The sequence below is a fragment of the Salvelinus namaycush genome, chromosome 41, assembly GCF_016432855.1.
Source record: "Salvelinus namaycush isolate Seneca chromosome 41, SaNama_1.0, whole genome shotgun sequence".
Classification (NCBI taxonomy): domain Eukaryota; kingdom Metazoa; phylum Chordata; class Actinopteri; order Salmoniformes; family Salmonidae; genus Salvelinus; species Salvelinus namaycush.
Window position 1 is genome coordinate 9,767,039 of NC_052347.1, and position 19,658 is coordinate 9,786,696.

Genomic DNA, 19,658 nt, shown 5'->3' on the forward strand with positions numbered 1-19,658 from the left:
TCCAACTCGTGCCATACTCTCCCATACTGACGGCCGCCGAGCTTCCTCTCCTCACCATATATTGGTGGGGAGTGGAAATTCCAACCAGAGGCTTCAGATTTATACATCTGGTGAAACATCTGACTCTATCTGTGGTTAGAGCATTGGGACAGTAACCGGAAGGTATCTAGTTTGTATCCCCGAGCCGACAAGATTAAAAAATGATCTTTGTACCCTTGAGCAAGGCACTTAACCCTAATTGCTCCCTGGGTGTCTCAGGCGGAGTTGGGAAATACAAAACAAACATTTCCAATTCACACATGCGCATTCAAGTTTTTATTTCAATCACTGTGGCACATTGTTTCAGGTATAAGTCGTTTATTTTCAAAACTCTAAGTACAAACCTCTAACCTGATAACACTTGTAATGCCCCCTATCTTATGTTCAGAACTTTTCATTGTGCATTCATTGGAGTTGAACACATCTTTCACCCTTGAGTCACTCATGCAAAATCTGTTTTCCGTGAAATACCATGAGAACATTTAGTTTAGTCATCAATACATCAGGCTCACCATAAAGTCATTTTAACTACCATTTTTAACTAACTAACTAAGATACTTTCTTTTTGAAGCGCTTTTTGAAGTGCTGAATAAAAATAATAGTAATTGTATTGTTAACAAATTATATCAAAAGTACAGTGAATATTGCATTTTGAAAAGCAGATACTTAGGTTGAATACGCTTCCAAATTGAAGGAGTGATTTGGTGCAGTGAACAAGTGACTGTGAATTTGTTTGTTGTACTACTCAGTCAATTGAAGATGTACTTAGAGTTTAGATTTTTGTGCTTAGACTGTTGAAAATGTACCACATACTTGTGAACATTGCACCAACGTGATTGACAAAAACTGTAATACGCACTTGAGTATGTGTGAAACAGAACAAATTATTATTATTAATATGAACCACCATACCTCATTCAGGATACAGGTCATACAACTAAACAAAAACGAATACTGTACATCGGTTCTAACCTCAATCAAAAATGTCAACAATGTAGCAAAATATGAATTGTGTTTGATACTGATGTATCACACATCTACAGTAAAATAGTGAAATACAATTCCTAAAGAACACATGTGTTTACTATACAACATTCATACGGTACGGTATGACCTTGTCAACAGACAACCACTGCAGGAGCCTGGCAAAGCAACAGCATGTTGGAGCAATGGTGGAAGAGCTGCCGTTTTTATACATCACATTCTGCGTCTGTTGGTGATGATGTCACACACCCTGCCTGCACAATGTCTGCTGGAATGCAGGTGAGAAAAAGACAACGCATGAATAGGATACATATGTTCCATATGGCTAAACAGAAAATGTAATGTTGCATAGACTTCATGTCGCGAAATCTTAACCAAACATGAGCGGATCTTGAAGACTGGTATTGGAATGTGTTTTGTTACTAACAGAGGCAGTCACGTGCAAGCAGGCGCAGTGCGATTCGGACAAGTCCCCTCAGTCTGTGTCCTACTGACTGATCCTTCACACATAATAATCTCCATGGCAACCATAGAGGTTGCCCTAGCAACTGCCTCCTCACAGTCAGTCCTGCAGCATGATGGGAGCGAGGGAGGGAGGCGGCTGCTGCTTGGGTGACAATCTCAGAGACAAGGCAGGTGTCTCTGACCTTTCTCAAGGTCAATCCTCTCCTCTCCTCTCCATTCCTTTCCTCTCCTCTCATCTGCTCTTCTCTCCTCTCCCTTGTTCTCCACTCCCCTGTGTTCTCCTCTCTTCTTCCCTCCACTCTTCTCTGCTTCTCTCTCCATCTCCTTATTTCTCTTACTCCTCTTCTCTGCTCTACTCCCCTTTCCTCTCCATTTCCTGCTCTCTCTTACTCACCTCTTTTACTACCTTCCCTCCCACTCTCTCAACCTTCCCTCTCTCACTCCTTCCTACTTCTATTTTTAATTACTCTCTCATCCCTTATTCCAGTCCAACCAGGTATTAGTGACAGTTCGACACGGTTAGAACAGTCAGGTCCCTTTCCCTCCGTCAGAAGCCACTACAACAGATAGATAGATAGATAGATAGATAGATAGATAGATAGATAGATAGATAGATAGATAGATAGATAGATAGATAGATAGATAGATAGTAGTCTTTAATAGTTGATTCTAGGATTTGTATTTGATCATGTATATGTTTTTGCTCTTTATTCTTTGTTATAGAGCCAAAAAGATTGGAGAAGTGGTTTACCCATACATCTCCATTTTGGATAGATAATTCTTCGTGTTGTTGTTTGTTTAGTGTTTTCCAATTTTCCCAGAATTGGTTAGAGTCTATGGAGTCTTCAATTACATTGAGCTGATTTCTGACGTGCTGTTCCTTCTTTTTCCGTAGTGTATTTCTGTATTGTTTTAGTGATTCACCATAGTGAAGGCGTAGACTCAGGTTTTCCGGGTCTCTATGTTTTTGGTTGGACAGGTTTCTCAATTTATTTCTTAGATTTTTGCATTCTTTATCAAACCATTTGTCATTGTTGTTAATTTTCTTCGGTTTTCTATTTGAGATTTTTAGATTTGATAGGGAAGCTGAGAGGTCAAATATACTGTTAAGATTTTCTACTGCCAAGTTTACACCTTCACTATTGCAGTGGAACATTTTACCCAGGAAGTTGTCTAAAAGGGATTGAATTTGCTGTTGCCTAATTGTTTTTTGGTAGGTTTCCAAACTGCATTCCTTCCATCTATAGCATTTCTTAATGTTACTCAGTTCCTTTGGCTTTGATGCCTCATGATTGAGTATTGCTCTGTTCAAGTAGACTGTGATTTTGCTGTGGTCTGATAGGGGTGTCAGTGGGCTGACTGTGAACGCTCTGAGAGACTCTGGGTTGAGGTCAGTGATAAAGTAGTCTACAGTGCTACTGCCAAGAGATGAGCTATAGGTGAACCTACCATAGGAGTCCCCTCGAAGCCTACCATTGACTATGTACATACCCAGCGTGCGACAGAGCTGCAGGAGTTGTGACCCGTTTTTGTTGGTTATGTTGTCATAGTTGTGCCTAGGGGGGCATATGGGGGAGGGAATGCTGTCACCTGCAGGCAGGTGTTTGTCCCCCTGTGTGCTGAGGGTGTCAGGTTCTTGTCCAGTTCTGGCATTTAGGTCGCCACAGACTAATACATGTCCCTGGGCCTGGAAATTATTGATTTCCCCCTCCAGGATGGAGAAGCTGTCTTTATTAAAGTATGTTGATTCTAGTGGGGGGATATAGGTAGCACACAGGAGGACATTTTTCTCTGTTAAGATAATTTCCTTTTGAATTTCTAGCCAAATGTAAAATGTTCCTGTTTTGATTAATTTAATGGAGTGAGTTAGGTCTGCTCTATACCAAATTAGCATTCCCCCTGAGTCCCTTCCCTGTTTCACACCTGGTAGTTTGGTGGATGGGACTACCAGCTCTCTGTAACCTAGAGGGCAACCAGTGGGTCCGTCTCCGCTATACCATGTTTCTTGCAGGATGACAATGTCTGCATTACCGATTTCTTTGGTGAAGTCCGGGTTCCTGCTCTTTAGGCCAAAGGCAGATGACCTCAGGCCTTGGATATTCCAGGATGATATAGTGAAGGCTTTTTGTTCCATAAAGTGTCCAATGTTGTTGGCCGTGTGGTTTGGCCTCAGGCCAGTAAGTGTGAGCAGAGCCTGCTGAGCATCTGGTACATGCCGTTGGCTTGGGCGAGTGTAAGAGTGGGGGTTGGGCCTGTTTGCCCGCTCACTACCTGGGCGTATGTGTGACTTCCATGTTGATGCCCTCTTTGCGGGGGTGGGGTGCATGGGGTGGGCAGGAGTGGCATAGGTCTGATCTGAGGGGGCCTAAATGGGGTGTGGGCATGGTTGATGTGGGGGGGTGTTGATTGGTTGGGGTGGGGGTGTGGATGTGTCTGGGGGTGCTGTGGTCTGGATGTAAGTCCTCTTGGCGTGGGTCCTCTATGTGTAGGTCCACGGGGGGGTCCTGCAGGTCTTGGAGGGTGTCTCGCTGGTCTGGGTGGGGTGTCTATTGATCTGTTGCTCCTGTGTGAAGTGTTGGGGCTGCGTTTGAGAGCGATGTCCTTTAGAGTCCGGGCAAAGGTGGGCACTGCTGCCTTATAGAGGTGGACGAGTTACAGGACAAAATAAAAACCCTCCAACCCAAAAAGGCCTGTGGTGTTGATGGTATCCTTAATGAAATGATCAAATATACAGACAACAAATTCCAATTGGCTATACTAAAACTCTTTAACATCGTCCTTAGCTCTGGCATCTTCCCCAATATTTGGAACCAAGGACTGATCACCCCAATCCACAAAAGTGGAGACAAATTTGACCCCAATAACTACCGTGGAATATGCGTCAACAGTAACCTTGGGAAAATCCTCTGCATTATCATTAACAGCAGACTCGTACATTTCCTCAATGAAAACAATGTACTGAGCAAATGTCAAATTGGCTTTTTACCAAATTACCGTACAACAGACCATGTATTCACCCTACACACCCTAATTGACAACCAAACAAACCAAAACAAAGGCAAAGTCTTCTCATGCTTTGTTGATTTCAAAAAAGCCTTCGACTCAATTTGGCATGAGGGTCTGCTATACAAATTGATGGAAAGTGGTGTTGGGGGTAAAACATACGACATTATAAAATCCATGTACACAAACAACAAGTGTGCGGTTAAAATTGGCAAAAAACACACACATTTCTTCACACAGGGTCGTGGGGTGAGACAGGGATGCAGCTTAAGCCCCACCCTCTTCAACATATATATCAACGAATTGGCGCGGGCACTAGAACAGTCTGCAGCACCCGGTCTCACCCTACTAGAATCCGAAGTCAAATGTCTTCTGTTTGCTGATGATCTGGTGCTTCTGTCACCAACCAAGGAGGGCCTACAGCAGCACCTAGATCTTCTGCACAGATTCTGTCAGACCTGGGCCCTGACAGTAAATCTCAGTAAGACCAAAATAATGGTGTTCCAAAAAAGGTCCAGTCACCAGGACCACAAATTCCATCTAGACACCGTTGCCCTAGAGCACACAAAAAACTATACATACCTCGGCCTAAACATCAGCACCACAGGTAACTTCCACAAAGCTGTGAACGATCTGAGAGACAAGGCAAGAAGGGCCTTCTATGCCATCAAAAGGAACATAAATTTCAACATACCAATTAGGATCTGGCTAAAAATACTTGAATCAGTCATAGAGCCCATTGCCCTTTATGGTTGTGAGGTCTGGGGTCCGCTCACCAACCAAGATTTCACAAAATGGGACAAACACCAAATTGAGACTCTGCATGCAGAATTCTGCAAAAATATCCTCCGTGTACAACGTAGAACACCAAATAATGCATGCAGAGCAGAATTAGGCCGATACCCACTAATTATCAAAATCCAGAAAAGAGCCGTTAAATTCTACAACCACCTAAAAGGAAGCGATTCCCAAACCTTCCATAACAAAGCCATCACCTACAGAGAGATGAACCTGGAGAAGAGTCCCCTAAGCAAGCTGGTCCTAGGGCTCTGTTCACAAACACAAACACACCCCACAGAGCCCCAGGACAACAGCACAATTAGACCCAACCAAATCATGAGAAAACAAAAAGATAATTACTTGACACATTGGAAAGAATTAACAAAAAAACAGAGCAAACTAGAATGCTATTTGGCCCTAAACAGAGAGTACACAGTGGCAGAATACCTGACCACTGTGACTGACCCAAACTTAAGGAAAGCTTTGACTATGTACAGACTCAGTGAGCATAGCCTTGCTATTGAGAAAGGCCGCCGTAGGCAGACATGGCTCTCAAGAGAAGACAGGATATGTGCACACTGCCCACAAAATGAGGTGGAAACTGAGCTGCACTTCCTAACCTCCTGCCCAATGTATGACCATATTAGAGAGACATATTTCCCTCAGATTACACAGATCCACAAAGAATTTGAAAACAAATCCAATTTTGATAAACTCCCATATCTACTGGGAGAAATTCCACAGTGTGCCATCACAGCAGCAAGATTTGTGACCTGTTGCCACAAGAAAAGGGCAACCAGTGAAGAACAAACACCATTGTAAATACAACCCATATTTATGCTTATTTATTTTAACTTGTGTGCTTTAACCATTTGTACATTGTTACAACACTGTATATATATAATATAACATTTGTAATGTCTTTATTACACTGTATGTGTAATGTTTACTGTTAATTTGTATTGTTTATTTCACTTTTGTATAATATCTACCTCACTTGCTTTGGCAATGTTAACACATGTTTCCCATGCCAATAAAGCCCCTTGAATTGAATTGAATTGAATATAGATAGATAGATAGATAGATAGATAGATAGATAGATAGATAGATAGATAGATAGATAGATAGATAGATAGTCATGATAATGCACCAGGTAGGTACTGTAGACTAGTTAGCCAGTCAAGCCCAGTGACACAGTTATGCTGCAGGATCAATCTCTCACCATCTCTCTCTCCATCTCTTTACTATATTGAGTCATAATCTGCCAACCAACACAACCCCAGTGCCAGGACACACAGACAGACGCCGCACCACGCTACCGTGCTTCCTCATATGGCCCCCTGACTGATGGAACACAAGATGCCGGGGTGAAGCTGTGAGAGACGCAAAGGGGCATCATCAACCCTCTGATAACTGACTAACATATGGACACCCAGGGAAATGTGACATATATTGTAACAGGCAGGCTCTTCCTGCACTTCTTGTTTTTCACATTACAATAGCAGTTTACAGTAATGCTCTTTGATGACAGCATGATGAATCAGCTTTCACAACCAACCAACCATTCAATTTCACTTTGTTTATCAAAGTACTGTATATGCATGTATTTTGTGTTTGTTGCTAATGGTAAGGCTGTTGTTGGACTCTATCTTGTATCAAAACAAGAGTTGTCATATTGCAGCAGATTGCTAAAAACACTGTATGTAGAGAGATGGGGGAGTGGACCCAGCTAGCACATTTGGTTCCTTGGAAGTTGTGGGAGCGTCATTTTTTGGTTTCCCATTGGTTCTGGGAACGAAGCCATAAGTTTCCTGACTGGTAATACGTACGTTTTTAATAAAACTTTCTGAGAACGGAAGTGAAAATGTTGCCTGTTCTGGGAATGTAAATGTTTAGGTTGCAAGGAGGTTCTGAGAAGGTTTTACTATGGTTCCCTAAAAGTTTTCCTGGGCGTTTTAATTAATCTTCTGAGAACAGAAATTATAGGTTATTTGAAGGTAATTAAATAACGCTCTGAGAAGATGTTTCAATAAGACTTTTAATTACACTGCTAGCTTAGTTTGGGTTAACTGTTTTTAACTGTTTAGAAACTGTAACGATCGTCTTCCTCTTCTGATGAGGAATATGAAGGATCGGACCAAAATGCAGCGTGGTAAGTGTCCATGTTACTTTAATATAACAGAACACAAAAAAATACAAAAATAACAAAGTGAATGACAAAGAAAATCGAAGCAGTCCTGAATGGTGAAACAAACACAAAACAGGAAACAACTACCCACAAACACAGGTGGGAACCTAAGTATGGTTCTCAATCAGAGACAACGATAGACAGCTGCCTCTGATTGGGAACCATACAAGGCCAAACACATAGAAATACAAAACAAGGACAACATAGAACACCAGACATAGAATGCCCACCCAAACTCACGCCCTGACCAACCAAAATAGAGACATAAAAAGGATCTCTAAGGTCAGGGCGTGACAGAAACAGTTCAAAATTGCACACACATGTATTTTTTATTGTGGCAAGGTGTCAGTGAAATTCTAACCTATGATCTTACACTATGTATACAAAAGTATGTGGACACCCCTTAAAATGAGTGAATTCGGGCTATTTCAGCCACATCCGTTGCTGACAGGCATATAAAATTGAGCACACAGCCATGCAATCGCCATAGACAAACATTGACAGTAGAATGGCCTTGCTGAAGAGCTCAGTGACTTTCAACATAACACCAGAGCTACCCTGGTAAACTATAAGTGCTGTTATTGTGAAGTGGAAATGTCTAGGAGCAACAACGGCTCAGCTGCAAAATGGTAGGCAACACAAGCTCACAGAACGGGACTGCCAAGTGCTGAAGCGCGTAACGCTTAAATATCATTGGACTCTGGAGCAGTGGAAACACGTTCTCTGGAGTGATGGATCACGCTTCATCATCTAGTAGACCGACGGATGAATCTGGTTTTGGCGGATGCCAGGAGAACGTTACCTGCCCAAATGCAAGGTGCCAACTGTAAAGTTTGGTGGAGGAGGAATAATGTCTGGGGCTGTTTTTCATGGTTGGGGCTAGGCCCCTTAGTTCCAGTGAAGGGAAATCTTAACGCTACAGCATACAATGACATTCTAGACAATTCTGTGTTTCCAACTTTGTGCAAACTATTTGGGGAAGGCCCTTTCCTGTTTCAGCATGACAATGCCCCCGTGCACAAAGCGAGGTCCATACAGAAATGGTTTGTCGAGATCGGCGTGGAACAACTTGACTGGCCTGCACAGAGCCATGACTTCAACCCAATCGAACACCTTTGGGATTAATTGGAACGCCGACTACGAGCCAGGCCTGCCCGACTTCACTAATCCTCTTGTGGCTGAATGGAAGCAAGTCCTCACAGCAATGGAGGCTGTTATAGCAGCAAAGGGGGGACCAACTCCATATTAATGCCCATTATTTTGGAATGAGATGTTCGACGTGTCCACATACTTTTGGTCATGTAGTGTATATTCTCTATCCATTGAATAAGTCCACTGTGCCACCAGGATGGTCTATTTCAGTCTATTCAAATTGACCCCATTTCTTTTTTTTCTTTTTTTTCTTTTTTCTTTTAAATTTTATCCCCTTTTCTCCCCAATTTTCGTGGTATCCAATCGCTAGTAATTACTATCTTGTCTCATCGCTACAACTCCCGTACGGGCTCGGGAGAGACGAAGGTCGAAAGCCATGCGTCCTCCGAAGCACAACCCAACCAAGCCGCACTGCTTCTTTAACACAGCGCGCCTCCAACCCGGAAGTCAGCCGCACCAATGTGTCGGAGGAAACACCGTGCACCTGGCCCCCTTGGTTAGCGCGCACTGCGCCCGGCCCGCCACAGGAGTCGCTGGAGCGCGATGAGACAAGGATATCCCTACCGGCCAAACCCTCCCTAACCCGGCCGGCTGCGACAGAGCCTGGGCGCGAACCCAGAGACTCTGGTGGCGCAGTTAGCACTGCGATGCAGTGCCCTAGACCACTGCGCCACCCGGGAGGCCCCAAATTGACCCCATTTCAAAGGAAACAAGCACTCATTAGGGTCAGGTGTGGCCAATTACTGGGCGCGGCCAACACACCTGAACACACTTAACAAGAGCGAGGATAGAGAAAGTTTTGTTGATGCTTTGAACGGAATGTATGTATTTTTAAATAACATTCGCAGAACATTCTTTGACCGTTACTAATGTTTTCTTGTGTTTTTTATGGAAAGTGTTCTTAATGTTCTAAGAACATGATTTTAAATTGAACCGTGAGGAAACCTGTAGGAAACGTTATGCTGAAGTACAGAAATTCCCACGTTGTTTCTTAACGTACTCTGAACTATTTGAGAATATTCCCCATGTTAAACCAGTTGGAGAACGTTCCTACAACATTACCAACATTATTATTAAATCTAACCATGTTTGCACTTTTAGGACATTTTTGTGCTGAGAATGTTCCAAAGCCAAGCAACTGTTCTGCAACATTCCCACAAAGTTGTAGGTAGGTTGTATGCAAAATAGCCATAAGACAACCACGCTCTCACCAAGCTCTAAGAAACATACGGTTCTGAGAACGTTATGTGCTCGCTGGGTAAGATGTTGTTGTATGTATCTCAGTAAAGCACAGACAAGACAATGGTTCACGAGGGCACAGTCACTGCCACGGACAAGAGAGCTCGGTCAAAATAACAGGGTCAGTAGCTGGTTTGATAGAGACATCTGCTATCAACTACACGCTGCAACATTAATAATATGTCCATAAGTCCTATCATGTCTCGGCCTCTCAAAGAAAAATACAAAACTATTCTGACATTGACTAAGATCACCGGACAACACTGAGATAAACACACACAGCATTGAGCTGAGATATTCTTCACTGACACTGACACTGAACCTGTGTGTGTGTGTGTGTGTGTGTGTGTGTGTGTGTGTGTGTGTGTGTGTGTGTGTGTGTGTGTGTGTGTGTGTGTGTGTGTGTGTGTGTGTGTGTGTGTGTGTGTGTGTGTGTGTGTGTGTGTGTGTGTGTGTGTGTGTGTGTGTGTGTGTGTGTGTGTGTGTGTGTGTGTGTGTGTGTGTGTGTGTGTGTGTGTGTGTGTGTGTGTGTCGAGGATGGAGATGGACATCTTGTGATAAAGCAGGCTACCTGCTGTAACAATAGGACAATAAAGATTTTCTTAATAGGAATTTCTGTACGATTTCAAGGGAATATTGTCTGTGGTTTGAATGGAGGAAATGAGTCTCTAAGGTGAACAGTTTTGAGTTTATATCTTCAGGTTGAAGTGTACTGCAGCTGAGGTTTAGTGCGCTCAGCACCACAGGCAGCATGACGACACATTACAGGGGGAGTTTAGGGTTAATAAACTCTGAAAACTCAATGCCTTTTCCCCTTCAGTGCCCATATGCATAAATAATGCATAGAATATGAAAACAGAGTTGCTGAGGGAAAATATAAACACACAGTCACTCAACATACATCCTGTTATGCCTGTCATCTTTAGGTCATCTCCTCCCTGTCCCAACTGGTCCCTGCAATCCACACAACTAAAACGCACACAATTGACATGGTTCTCTTTTCAACATGAAACTTCAACGGCTTAACAAAATCACACCTACTAAGTAGAAAGGACAGATAACAGCCTAAATAATGCACTAAACAGCAAGGGTGGAAAAATAGTTAATCAAAACAGCTATCCAAGATGGCTGTCTGTCTGTCTGGCCCGGTTCCCTTCCCCTCCCAGCCCTTCTAGCCCTACCTGGTCCCACCATCCGATGAGCCAGGGTCTCGAGCAGGTCTCACAGAACAGGTCTACTAGAGGTGTCCTGCGCTCCGTTGCCATCCCAGACCCTTCCAGAACCCCTCCGGCAGCCGCACCTAGGTCCAGCTCCAGGTCTGGCCCTCCTCCCCTCCCCTGCAGCTGGCTGTAGCTGGTGGAAGAGCGGGGCAGCCGGTAGCCGCCTGGCACGGGCGAGGGGCAAGGGGACGGCGAGGCGGGGTCAATGGCCTCTACCACGCCCATGCTTAGGGTGACGGGGGGCGAGGGGCGCTTGCCCAGACAGGAGGACCGGTAGTGGAGCGGGCTGGGGGTGGGGGCGCTGCAGGTGTCCCAGCAGCATGAGGAGGGATTTGTCGTCAGCGTGTGGGCAGCGTGTAGGCCGCAGCCGGCCAGGCCGGGACACTCCAGAGCGACAGCTTCCCCCCGCCGAGGGTGGGGGGGCGAGGGGTGGAGGGGGAGAGGGACAGGGTCCACTGGTGCTCACAGTCCGTCCCTACATGCAGTTCTCCTGGAAGCAGGCCACCCACCCAGTGCGTCCAGATATGGGCCCCAGTGTGAGGGTGGTCCACAGATGAGGATGCCCCGCAAACGGCAGGCCGGGAGCCCCCTGGATCCCCAAGCTCCAGAGACTACATCTCATCCCAGCTGGTGAGCAGAACTGACCCAAATCAAACAGCAGAGTGGGGAGAGGGGGAGGATAGAATGGGAGAAGATGGAGAGTGAGAGGGGGACCGTCTGAAGGGCAAAGAGAGGTAATGGAGGAGGAGAGGGAAGAGAGAAAAGCCAAGATGTTGTAATGAAAGATAGAAGGTCAGACAGACAGACAGATGGAGATAAAAGAGGACAGAGGAGCTTAGAAGGATGGCGGGATGGAAAGACGGCGATGACAGGGTGGGAAAGATGACCGTAGTATTGAGCGATGGGACAGAGGAAGAGGACAGAGAGTGACAGAGAGAGAGAGCAGGAGACAAATGGCAATGGAGAGAGAAAGAGAAGGAAGGAGAGACAGAGAGAGAGAAAAATAGGGAGCCAGGCCTGTGATGTAGCTAGCAGACGGGTGATCAGGCTACAGAATCACAGCGGAGCTCTCGGTGTGGGGAAAAACAGGCTCTCTCCTCGTCTCCCTGCGTTGCGTCTACTCTGCAAAGTGCCCCTCCCCCACAGTGCACCGGATCCAGGGGCCGGGCCCAGTCGTCCTCCTGCTGCATCAGCCCCGTATGTGCCTCAGCGATGATCCCAACACACACACAGTCCACAGTCCTCCTCCCAGTAGCTTCCCCCGCAGTATCCCAGTCACTCCATCGTGTCTCCCTGGACTGGTTAAATTATGTCTGAGGTTGAAACTAATCCAAGAGCTTCAGGCTTCCCTTATTTTTCCTTCCTCTTTCCTTCCTCCGCCGTAGCAAAGCCCTGCTGCCTCCTGTAGCGCCGTCTCCCTGGATGCTGTAGACAGCCCTTGCAAGCTAATCAGCCAGACAGCATGCACTTGTGTGTGTGTGTGTGCATGCAGCCTGAATGCGCATGTGCTGCAGACAGCATGTACACCTGTCGGAAATGGGTGTGTGAGAGAGAGCGAGTACGAGGGAGGGTGTTCATATGTGTGTGTGCATGTTGGTGTGGTTTTGTGTGTATGTGTCTTTATGGCGCCCGTCTGCTCTTAAAGACCACAGCATTCTCTCTGCTTCTCTGTCAGCCAGGAGCACACACACACTCCCCCCTCTCTCACTCCATCTTTCTCTCTCTTGCCCTCTGTCTGTCTCTCAAACACAGGCATCCTTACACACATACAAATCCAAACTGCTGTCTTTTGCGTTCTGAAACAGTTGCAACATGCTACATTCCCCTCAGGGTGACAAGAAAAACAAGAATACCACACTGTCTCTTTTAGACACAACACTGTTGAAGGAACCTTGCCTCTTTTTCATTGGTCGCTTCCCGGACCACAAGCCTTGTGGTCAGAGTGGTGAGCCAATGAGTAAAAGGGAAGGGCAGACCCTGTTGTTCGATAGCAACCAAGGTTACAGCAGAGACATCAGCATCAGGACCCCTCCTCCCTCTTCTCCTGTGCTCTGTGTCTTCCCTTCCCAACCACAGACTCTCTCTCTCTCTCTCTCTCTCTCTCTCTCTCTCTCTCTCTCTCTCTCTCTCTCTCTCTCTCTCTCTCTCTCTCTCTCTCTCTCTCTCTCTCTCTCTCTCTCTCTCTCTCTCTCTCTCTCTCTCTCTCTCTCTCTCTCTCTCTCTCTCTCTCTCTCTCTCTCTCACTCACTCACTCACTCACTCACTCACTCACTCACTCACTCACTCACTCACTCACTCACTCACTCACTCACTCACTCACATTCATGTGCAGGAATACACATCCGCTACAAACACAGACTCTAAACAGCAGTATACAGTATACACACATCACACATACCTTTATACATATAGAGCATCTGACAAATCTTTTGGACATTCTGTGTACATGCACACATACATTCCCTTCGGCCTCAAAAGGACAATACACAAATCTCAAACATCACTGGGACTAACAGCTCCTGCGAGCCACAAGACTGTGATAGCCCACTGAGCTAAAAGCTAGACATTATCCTGGGGAGCTAACCCAAGTCGTCACATGTCAGACAAGGTTACTCATCACGAGAGTGTGGCTGACCGAACCACCTCTGTTACATTAGCTTATCCAGTCCACAGTCCACATTCACACAGTTCAGTTCCGCCAAATGCAAACAAGCCTCTCAGACATGAATGAAACATACAGTATGGGAGACTGATAATAGTATTGATATTTAGTTATGCACAGTTGGACTAGGAAACACAAATACGTTGAGGTTGTGGTAGAGGGTATAGGAGAGGGGCATGGACAGATGAAGAGGCCAGGTGTAGTATAGGGTTGTGGTGTGTGTAGGGTAGTGGCAGTTATAGTCTAGGGTAGTGGTAGTTGGGGTAGTGGTAGTGGTGGTGTAGGGTAGTGGCAGTGGTAGTCTAGGGTAGTGATAGTGGTGGTGGTAGTGGTAGTGGTGGTGTAGGGTAGTGGCAGTGGTAGTCTAGGGTAGTGGTAGTTGTGGTGTAGGGTAGTGGTGGTGTAGGGTAGTGGCAGTGGTAGTCTAGGGTAGTGATAGTGGTGGTGGTAGTGGTAGTGGTGGTGTAGGGTAGTGGTAGTTGTGGTGTAGGGTAGTGGTAGTGTAGGGTAGTGGTAGTGGTAGTCTAGGGTAGTGGTAGTGGTGGTGTAGGGTAGTGGTAGTTGTGGTGTAGGGTAGTGGTAGTGGTGGTGTAGGCTAGTGGTAGTGGTAGTGTAGGGTAGTGGTAGTGGTGGTGTAGGATAGTGGTAGTGTAGGGTAATGGTAGTGGTAGTGTAGGGTAGTGGTAGTGGTAGTGTAGGGTCGTGGTAGTGGTGGTGCGGGCTAGTGGTAGTAGTAGTGGTGGTGTAGGGTAGTGGTAGTGGTAGTGTAAGGTTGTGGTAGTGGTGGTGCTGGCTAGTGGTAGTGGTAGTGGTGGTAGTAGTGGTAGTGGTGATGGTAAAGGTTGTGGTAGTGGTAGTGGTGGTAGTAGTGGTAGTGTAAGGTTGTGGTAGTGGTGGTGCGGGCTAGTAGTAGTGGTAGTGGTGATGCCGGCTAGTGGTAGTTGTAGTGGTAGTGGTGGTGTAGGATAGTGGTAGTGGTGGTGTAGGGTAGTGGTAGTGGTGGTGTAGGGTGGTGGTAGTGGTGGTGTAGGATAGTGGTAGTGGTGCTGTAGGATAGTGGTAGTGGGGGTGTAGGATAGTGGTGGTATTGGTGGTGTAGGATAGTGGTAGTGGTGGTGTAGGATAGTGGTAGTGGTGGTGTAGGATAGTGGTAGTGGTGGTGTAGGATAGTGGTAGTGGTGGTGCGGGCTAGTAGTAGTGGTAGTGGTGATGCCGGCTAGTGGTAGTTGTAGTGGTAGTGGTGGTGTAGGGTGGTGGTAGTGGCGGTGTAGGATAGTGGTAGTGGTGGTGTAGGATAGTGGTAGTGGTGGTGCGGGCTAGTAGTAGTGGTAGTGGTGATGCCGGCTAGTGGTAGTGGTGGTGTAGGGTGGTGGTAGTGGCGGTGTAGGGTAGTGGTAGTGGTGGTGTAGGGTGGTGGTAGTGGTGGTGTAGGATAGTGGTAGTGGTGGTGTAGGATAGTGGTAGTGGTGGTGTAGGATAGTGGTAGTGGTGTTGTAGGATAGTGGTAGTGGTGGTGTAGGGTGGTGGTAGTGGTGGTGCGGGCTAGTGGTAGTAGTAGTGGTAGTGGTAGTGTAAGGTTGTGGTAGTGGTGGTGCTGGCTAGTGGTAGTAGTAGTGGTAGTGGTGGTGTGGGATAGTGGTAGTGGTGGTGTAGGGTGGTGGTAGTGGTGGTGTAGGGTAGTGGTAGTGATGGTGTAGGGTGGTGGTAGTGGTGGTGTAGGGTAGTGGTAGTGGTAGTGGTGGTGCGGGCTAGTGGTAGTAGTAGTGGTAGTGGTGGTGTGGGATAGTGGTAGTGGTGGTGTAGGCTAGTGGTAGTGGTAGTGTAAGGTTGTGGTAGTGGTGGTGCTGGCTAGTGGTAGTGGTAGTGGTGGTAGTAGTGGTAGTGTAAGGTTGTGGTAGTGGTGGTAGTGTAAGGTTGTGGTAGTGGTGGTGCGGGCTAGTGGTAGTAGTAGTGGTGGTGCGTGCTAGTGGTGGTGGTAGTGGTGGTGGTGGTAGTGGTAGTGGTTGTACGGGCTAATGGTAGTGATGCTGTAGGGTAATGTTAGTGGTTGTGTAGGGTAGTGGTAGTAGTAGTGGTGGTGGTAGTGGTTGTGTAGGGTAGTGGTAGTAGTTGTGTAGGGTACTGGTAGTGGTAGTGGTGGTACGGGCTAGTGGTAGTGATGGTGTAGGGTGGTGGTAGTGGTAGTATTAGTGGTAGTGATAGTGGTAGTGGTGGTACGGGCTAGTGGTAGTAGTAGTGGTGGTGGTAGTGATGGTGTAGGGTAATGGTAGTGGTAGTGGTGGTACGGGCTAGTGATAGTGGTAGTAGTAGTGGTGGTGGTAGTGATGGTATAGGGTAATGGTAGTGGTAGTGGTGGTACGGGCTAGTGGTAGTGGTAGTAGTAGTGGTGGTGGTAGTGATGGTGTAGGGTAATGGTACTGGTAGAAGTGGTAGTACCTTGTTGGAGGCCATGTCACCGACGCTGCGGTGGGTCTGGATGGTCTCCAGCTGGTCCAGACACCAGTCTAACTCAGCCAGAGTCTCCCTTGCCATCTGCTGGTACGTCTCATCTACACACATACACAGGAGAGAAGACGGTGGCATTAATGTGCTGTATGTATTATTATAACCGGTATGATCTCAGCATTGATATAATATAGTGTATCATAATATAATGGTCTGTGTAATGGGTCATATTCTCTGCATCTGTTCTCTTGAACCGTTTTAGCCAAATTGCTACATTTGTCATTTCTTAGAATTGTTCAGTTGAGACTCCAGATTGACACTTATTATTCAAATCATCTGCCGAATTAAATGCAGCCTATCGGTATCCATTATTGAGAAAGCCAAATGCCATGGTGCTGCAAATTCTCCTATTAATATCGGTGCATTTTTATGAGTTTTTGGAAGCTTGAGTGCACACTACCAAAACACTGTGAGTTGTGTGGGAGAGTGTTCCCAATCAGTAGCGACTAAAGTTCATTTTAGCAGGAAACCTACCAGAGAGTGTTGCCTGGGGAACAGTGGGTTGGCTTGTCACTGGTGACCTCCTGTGGACAAATATATCATTACATCATCAGAGGAAATGATAAAGCGCGCTCTCTAGTGGACTCTAAGAACATTACGGTTGTATAGGGCATGAATTGTGTAGTGTAACAACATAACCAAGGAAATAGATAAGCAAACATATTTAACCTAATATTTAACCATATTTAACCTCACCATCTGTATTATGGACAATAACATTTGTGAGGAATCATAAACTATTTGCATAGATCTGCATCGCAGTCTTTTGAAATATTGTTGAAGCCAATAATATTAAAAACAATGCCTCGTTTAAGCGAGGCTCTCTCAGCTCTCAGCTGTCTCTTTCTCTACATAGAGGTTCAACTTGCAGTCTAGTGAGGGAGGATTCTGTTTGGAGCTGAGAGCATCATGCTCACTAATTATGGCTCTCAGAGAAACAAATAATAATGGGTTTTTTTGTTGCGAAATTCTATATATCCGCCTCATTCTCAGAGAAATAAGGAGTACTGTCAGGTTTTACACAGTCAAATGTAACAAATAACTACATTTTTTATAAAGAAATGTGCTAATGATACATTTCTGACATCAATATAATAAAAAATAACTATTATAATAATTCAATACAGTAATATGATATCTGTATATAAAACATTTACATTTAACATTTGAGTCATTTGGCAGATGCTCTTATCCAGAGACGACTTATAGTAAGGCATTCATCTTAAGATACAGTAGCTAGGTGAGACAACCACATATCACAGTCAAATATACCTGACACGAACATTCCATTCCAGCTAAACAATGGATATATAGCGTTTTGCAAAAAAACACATTTCCATACACATCTAAAATCTATTAAGAAAACATCTGAGAACAGTAATATTTTCCACACACATGAAGGTACCCACAATTAATCATTCCTGATGAAAAAAACACAAATGTGAAAAATTGGTTGATATAGAGTTTTGGAAATAAACTCTTGATATTCCAGAGAGAATAAGGACTGCACAGTTACAATATAGACACAGTGGGAAGATATCATTCATGCTTCGATAGAGAAGAGAGATGTGACCACATTAAGAGGGGTTGAAAGGGTAACGTTGCACAGTTACAATATAGACACAGTGGGAGGATATCATTCATGCTTCGGTAGAGAAGAGAGATGTGACCACATTAAGAGGGGTTGAAAGGGTAACGTTGCACAGTTACAATATAGACACAGTGGGAGGATATCATTCATGCTTCGGTAGAGAAGAGAGATGTGACCACATTAAGAGGGGTTGAAAGGGTAACGTTGCACAGTTACAATATAGACACAGTGGGAGGATATCATTCATGCTTCGGTAGAGAAGAGAGATGTGACCACATTAAGAGGGGTTGAAAGGGTAACGTTGCACAGTTACAATATAGACACAGTGGGAGGATATCATTCATGCTTCGATAGAGAAGAGAGATGTGACCACATTAAGGGGGGTTGAAAGGGTAACGTTGCACAGTTACAATATAGACACAGTGGGAGGATATCATTCATGCTTCGATAGAGAAGAGAGATGTGACCACATTAAGGGGGGTTGAAAGGGTAACGTTGCACAGTTACAATATAGACACAGTGGGAGGATATCATTCATGCTTCGGTAGAGAAGAGAGATGTGACCACATTAAGGGGGGTTGAAAGGGTAACGTTGCACAGTTACAATATAGACACAGTGGGAGGATATCATTCATGCTTCGGTAGAGAAGAGAGATGTGACCACATTAAGAGGGGTTGAAAGGGTAACGTTGCACAGTTACAATATAGACACAGTGGGAGGATATCATTCATGCTTCGGTAGAGAAGAGAGATGTGACCACATTAAGAGGGGTTGAAAGGGTAACGTTGCACAGTTACAATATAGACACAGTGGGAGGATATCATTCATGCTTCGGTAGAGAAGAGAGATGTGACCACATTAAGGGGGGTTGAAAGGGTAACGTTGCACAGTTACAATATAGACACAGTGGGAGGATATCATTCATGCTTCGGTAGAGAAGAGAGATGTGACCACATTAAGAGGGGTTGAAAGGGTAACGTGGCTGACGGAATGCTACTGACTTGTTAGTGGGTGTCGTGACATTGGCGAGGATGGTGAAGTTGCTTCTTACAGTTCGTAGACTGGCCAACACCTGGGGGATGGACGGACGGTGGGTGGTGGGGGCGGCGGGGAGAGGGGCAGAGAGCGGAGCGAGACAAATTCACTACATACTCAGTTTAGCCCCTTTCAAGTTCTTTACTGCATGTTCTATCTTTAGGCAGGAAGGAGGAAGTGTACACCACTTCATCAACAAACTGCAGAGCTGGTGCTTACCTGAGCAAAAGGGGTGACTATGAGATCTTCTGCATGCCTGTAGAAAGAGAGATAGAAAATGAACAAAGGAAGGAGATGACAGTCAGCAGGATAGATGGAGAGTTATCGCTGAAGTGTAACCTCTATGACAGTTTACATGAACACATACGGGATATATATGTGAACCAATGGTATCCATAGCCCTATCTGAATCTAAACCAAATATTTTTGGTTCTGACCAAAAAACCTCTTTCTGAAAGGGAAGCAGACCAAGACAAATTACACCGCTGTGAAGCGAAAAAGATTTGAGTATATACATTAGCATAATACTGCCATAATCATAATAATCCTAAATGCCAAGTCGGCTGATTGTGATTGTATAGTGAGTAATGTATAGTGTTGCAGCATTCTGGAGTGTCAGTGAGGCTACTTTCACTCAGAGTGGTTTTAGCCATGTGGATTAGCCAAGGTGGTTTTGATGGCATGTGATGAACACAGGAAGTGGAGATTGTAAGGGGGTACATACTCACCAAACCAGGGTTCAATTAACACAATACTTTAGCTGGGCTTGATTGAGTTTGCCTGGTGCAATGGAA

At 45.3% G+C, this 19,658-nt stretch overlaps 1 protein-coding gene across 1 annotated transcript in view; it reads right to left on the bottom strand.

Moving 5' to 3' along the window:
• The window catches only part of LOC120033990 (cAMP-specific 3',5'-cyclic phosphodiesterase 4A-like), a gene marked incomplete at its 3' end in the record, with an annotated part of 64,597 nt that overhangs the window by 6,184 nt on the left and 38,755 nt on the right, over nt 1-19,658 (bottom strand). The window contains exons 3-6 of the mRNA XM_038980390.1: nt 19,084-19,120; nt 18,831-18,901; nt 16,712-16,758; nt 16,169-16,281 (exon numbers count right to left, since the gene is read on the bottom strand). Of these exons, the coding sequence (XP_038836318.1) occupies nt 16,169-16,281; nt 16,712-16,758; nt 18,831-18,901; nt 19,084-19,120 (268 nt within the window). The remainder of the gene's footprint in view (nt 1-16,168; nt 16,282-16,711; nt 16,759-18,830; nt 18,902-19,083; nt 19,121-19,658) is intronic.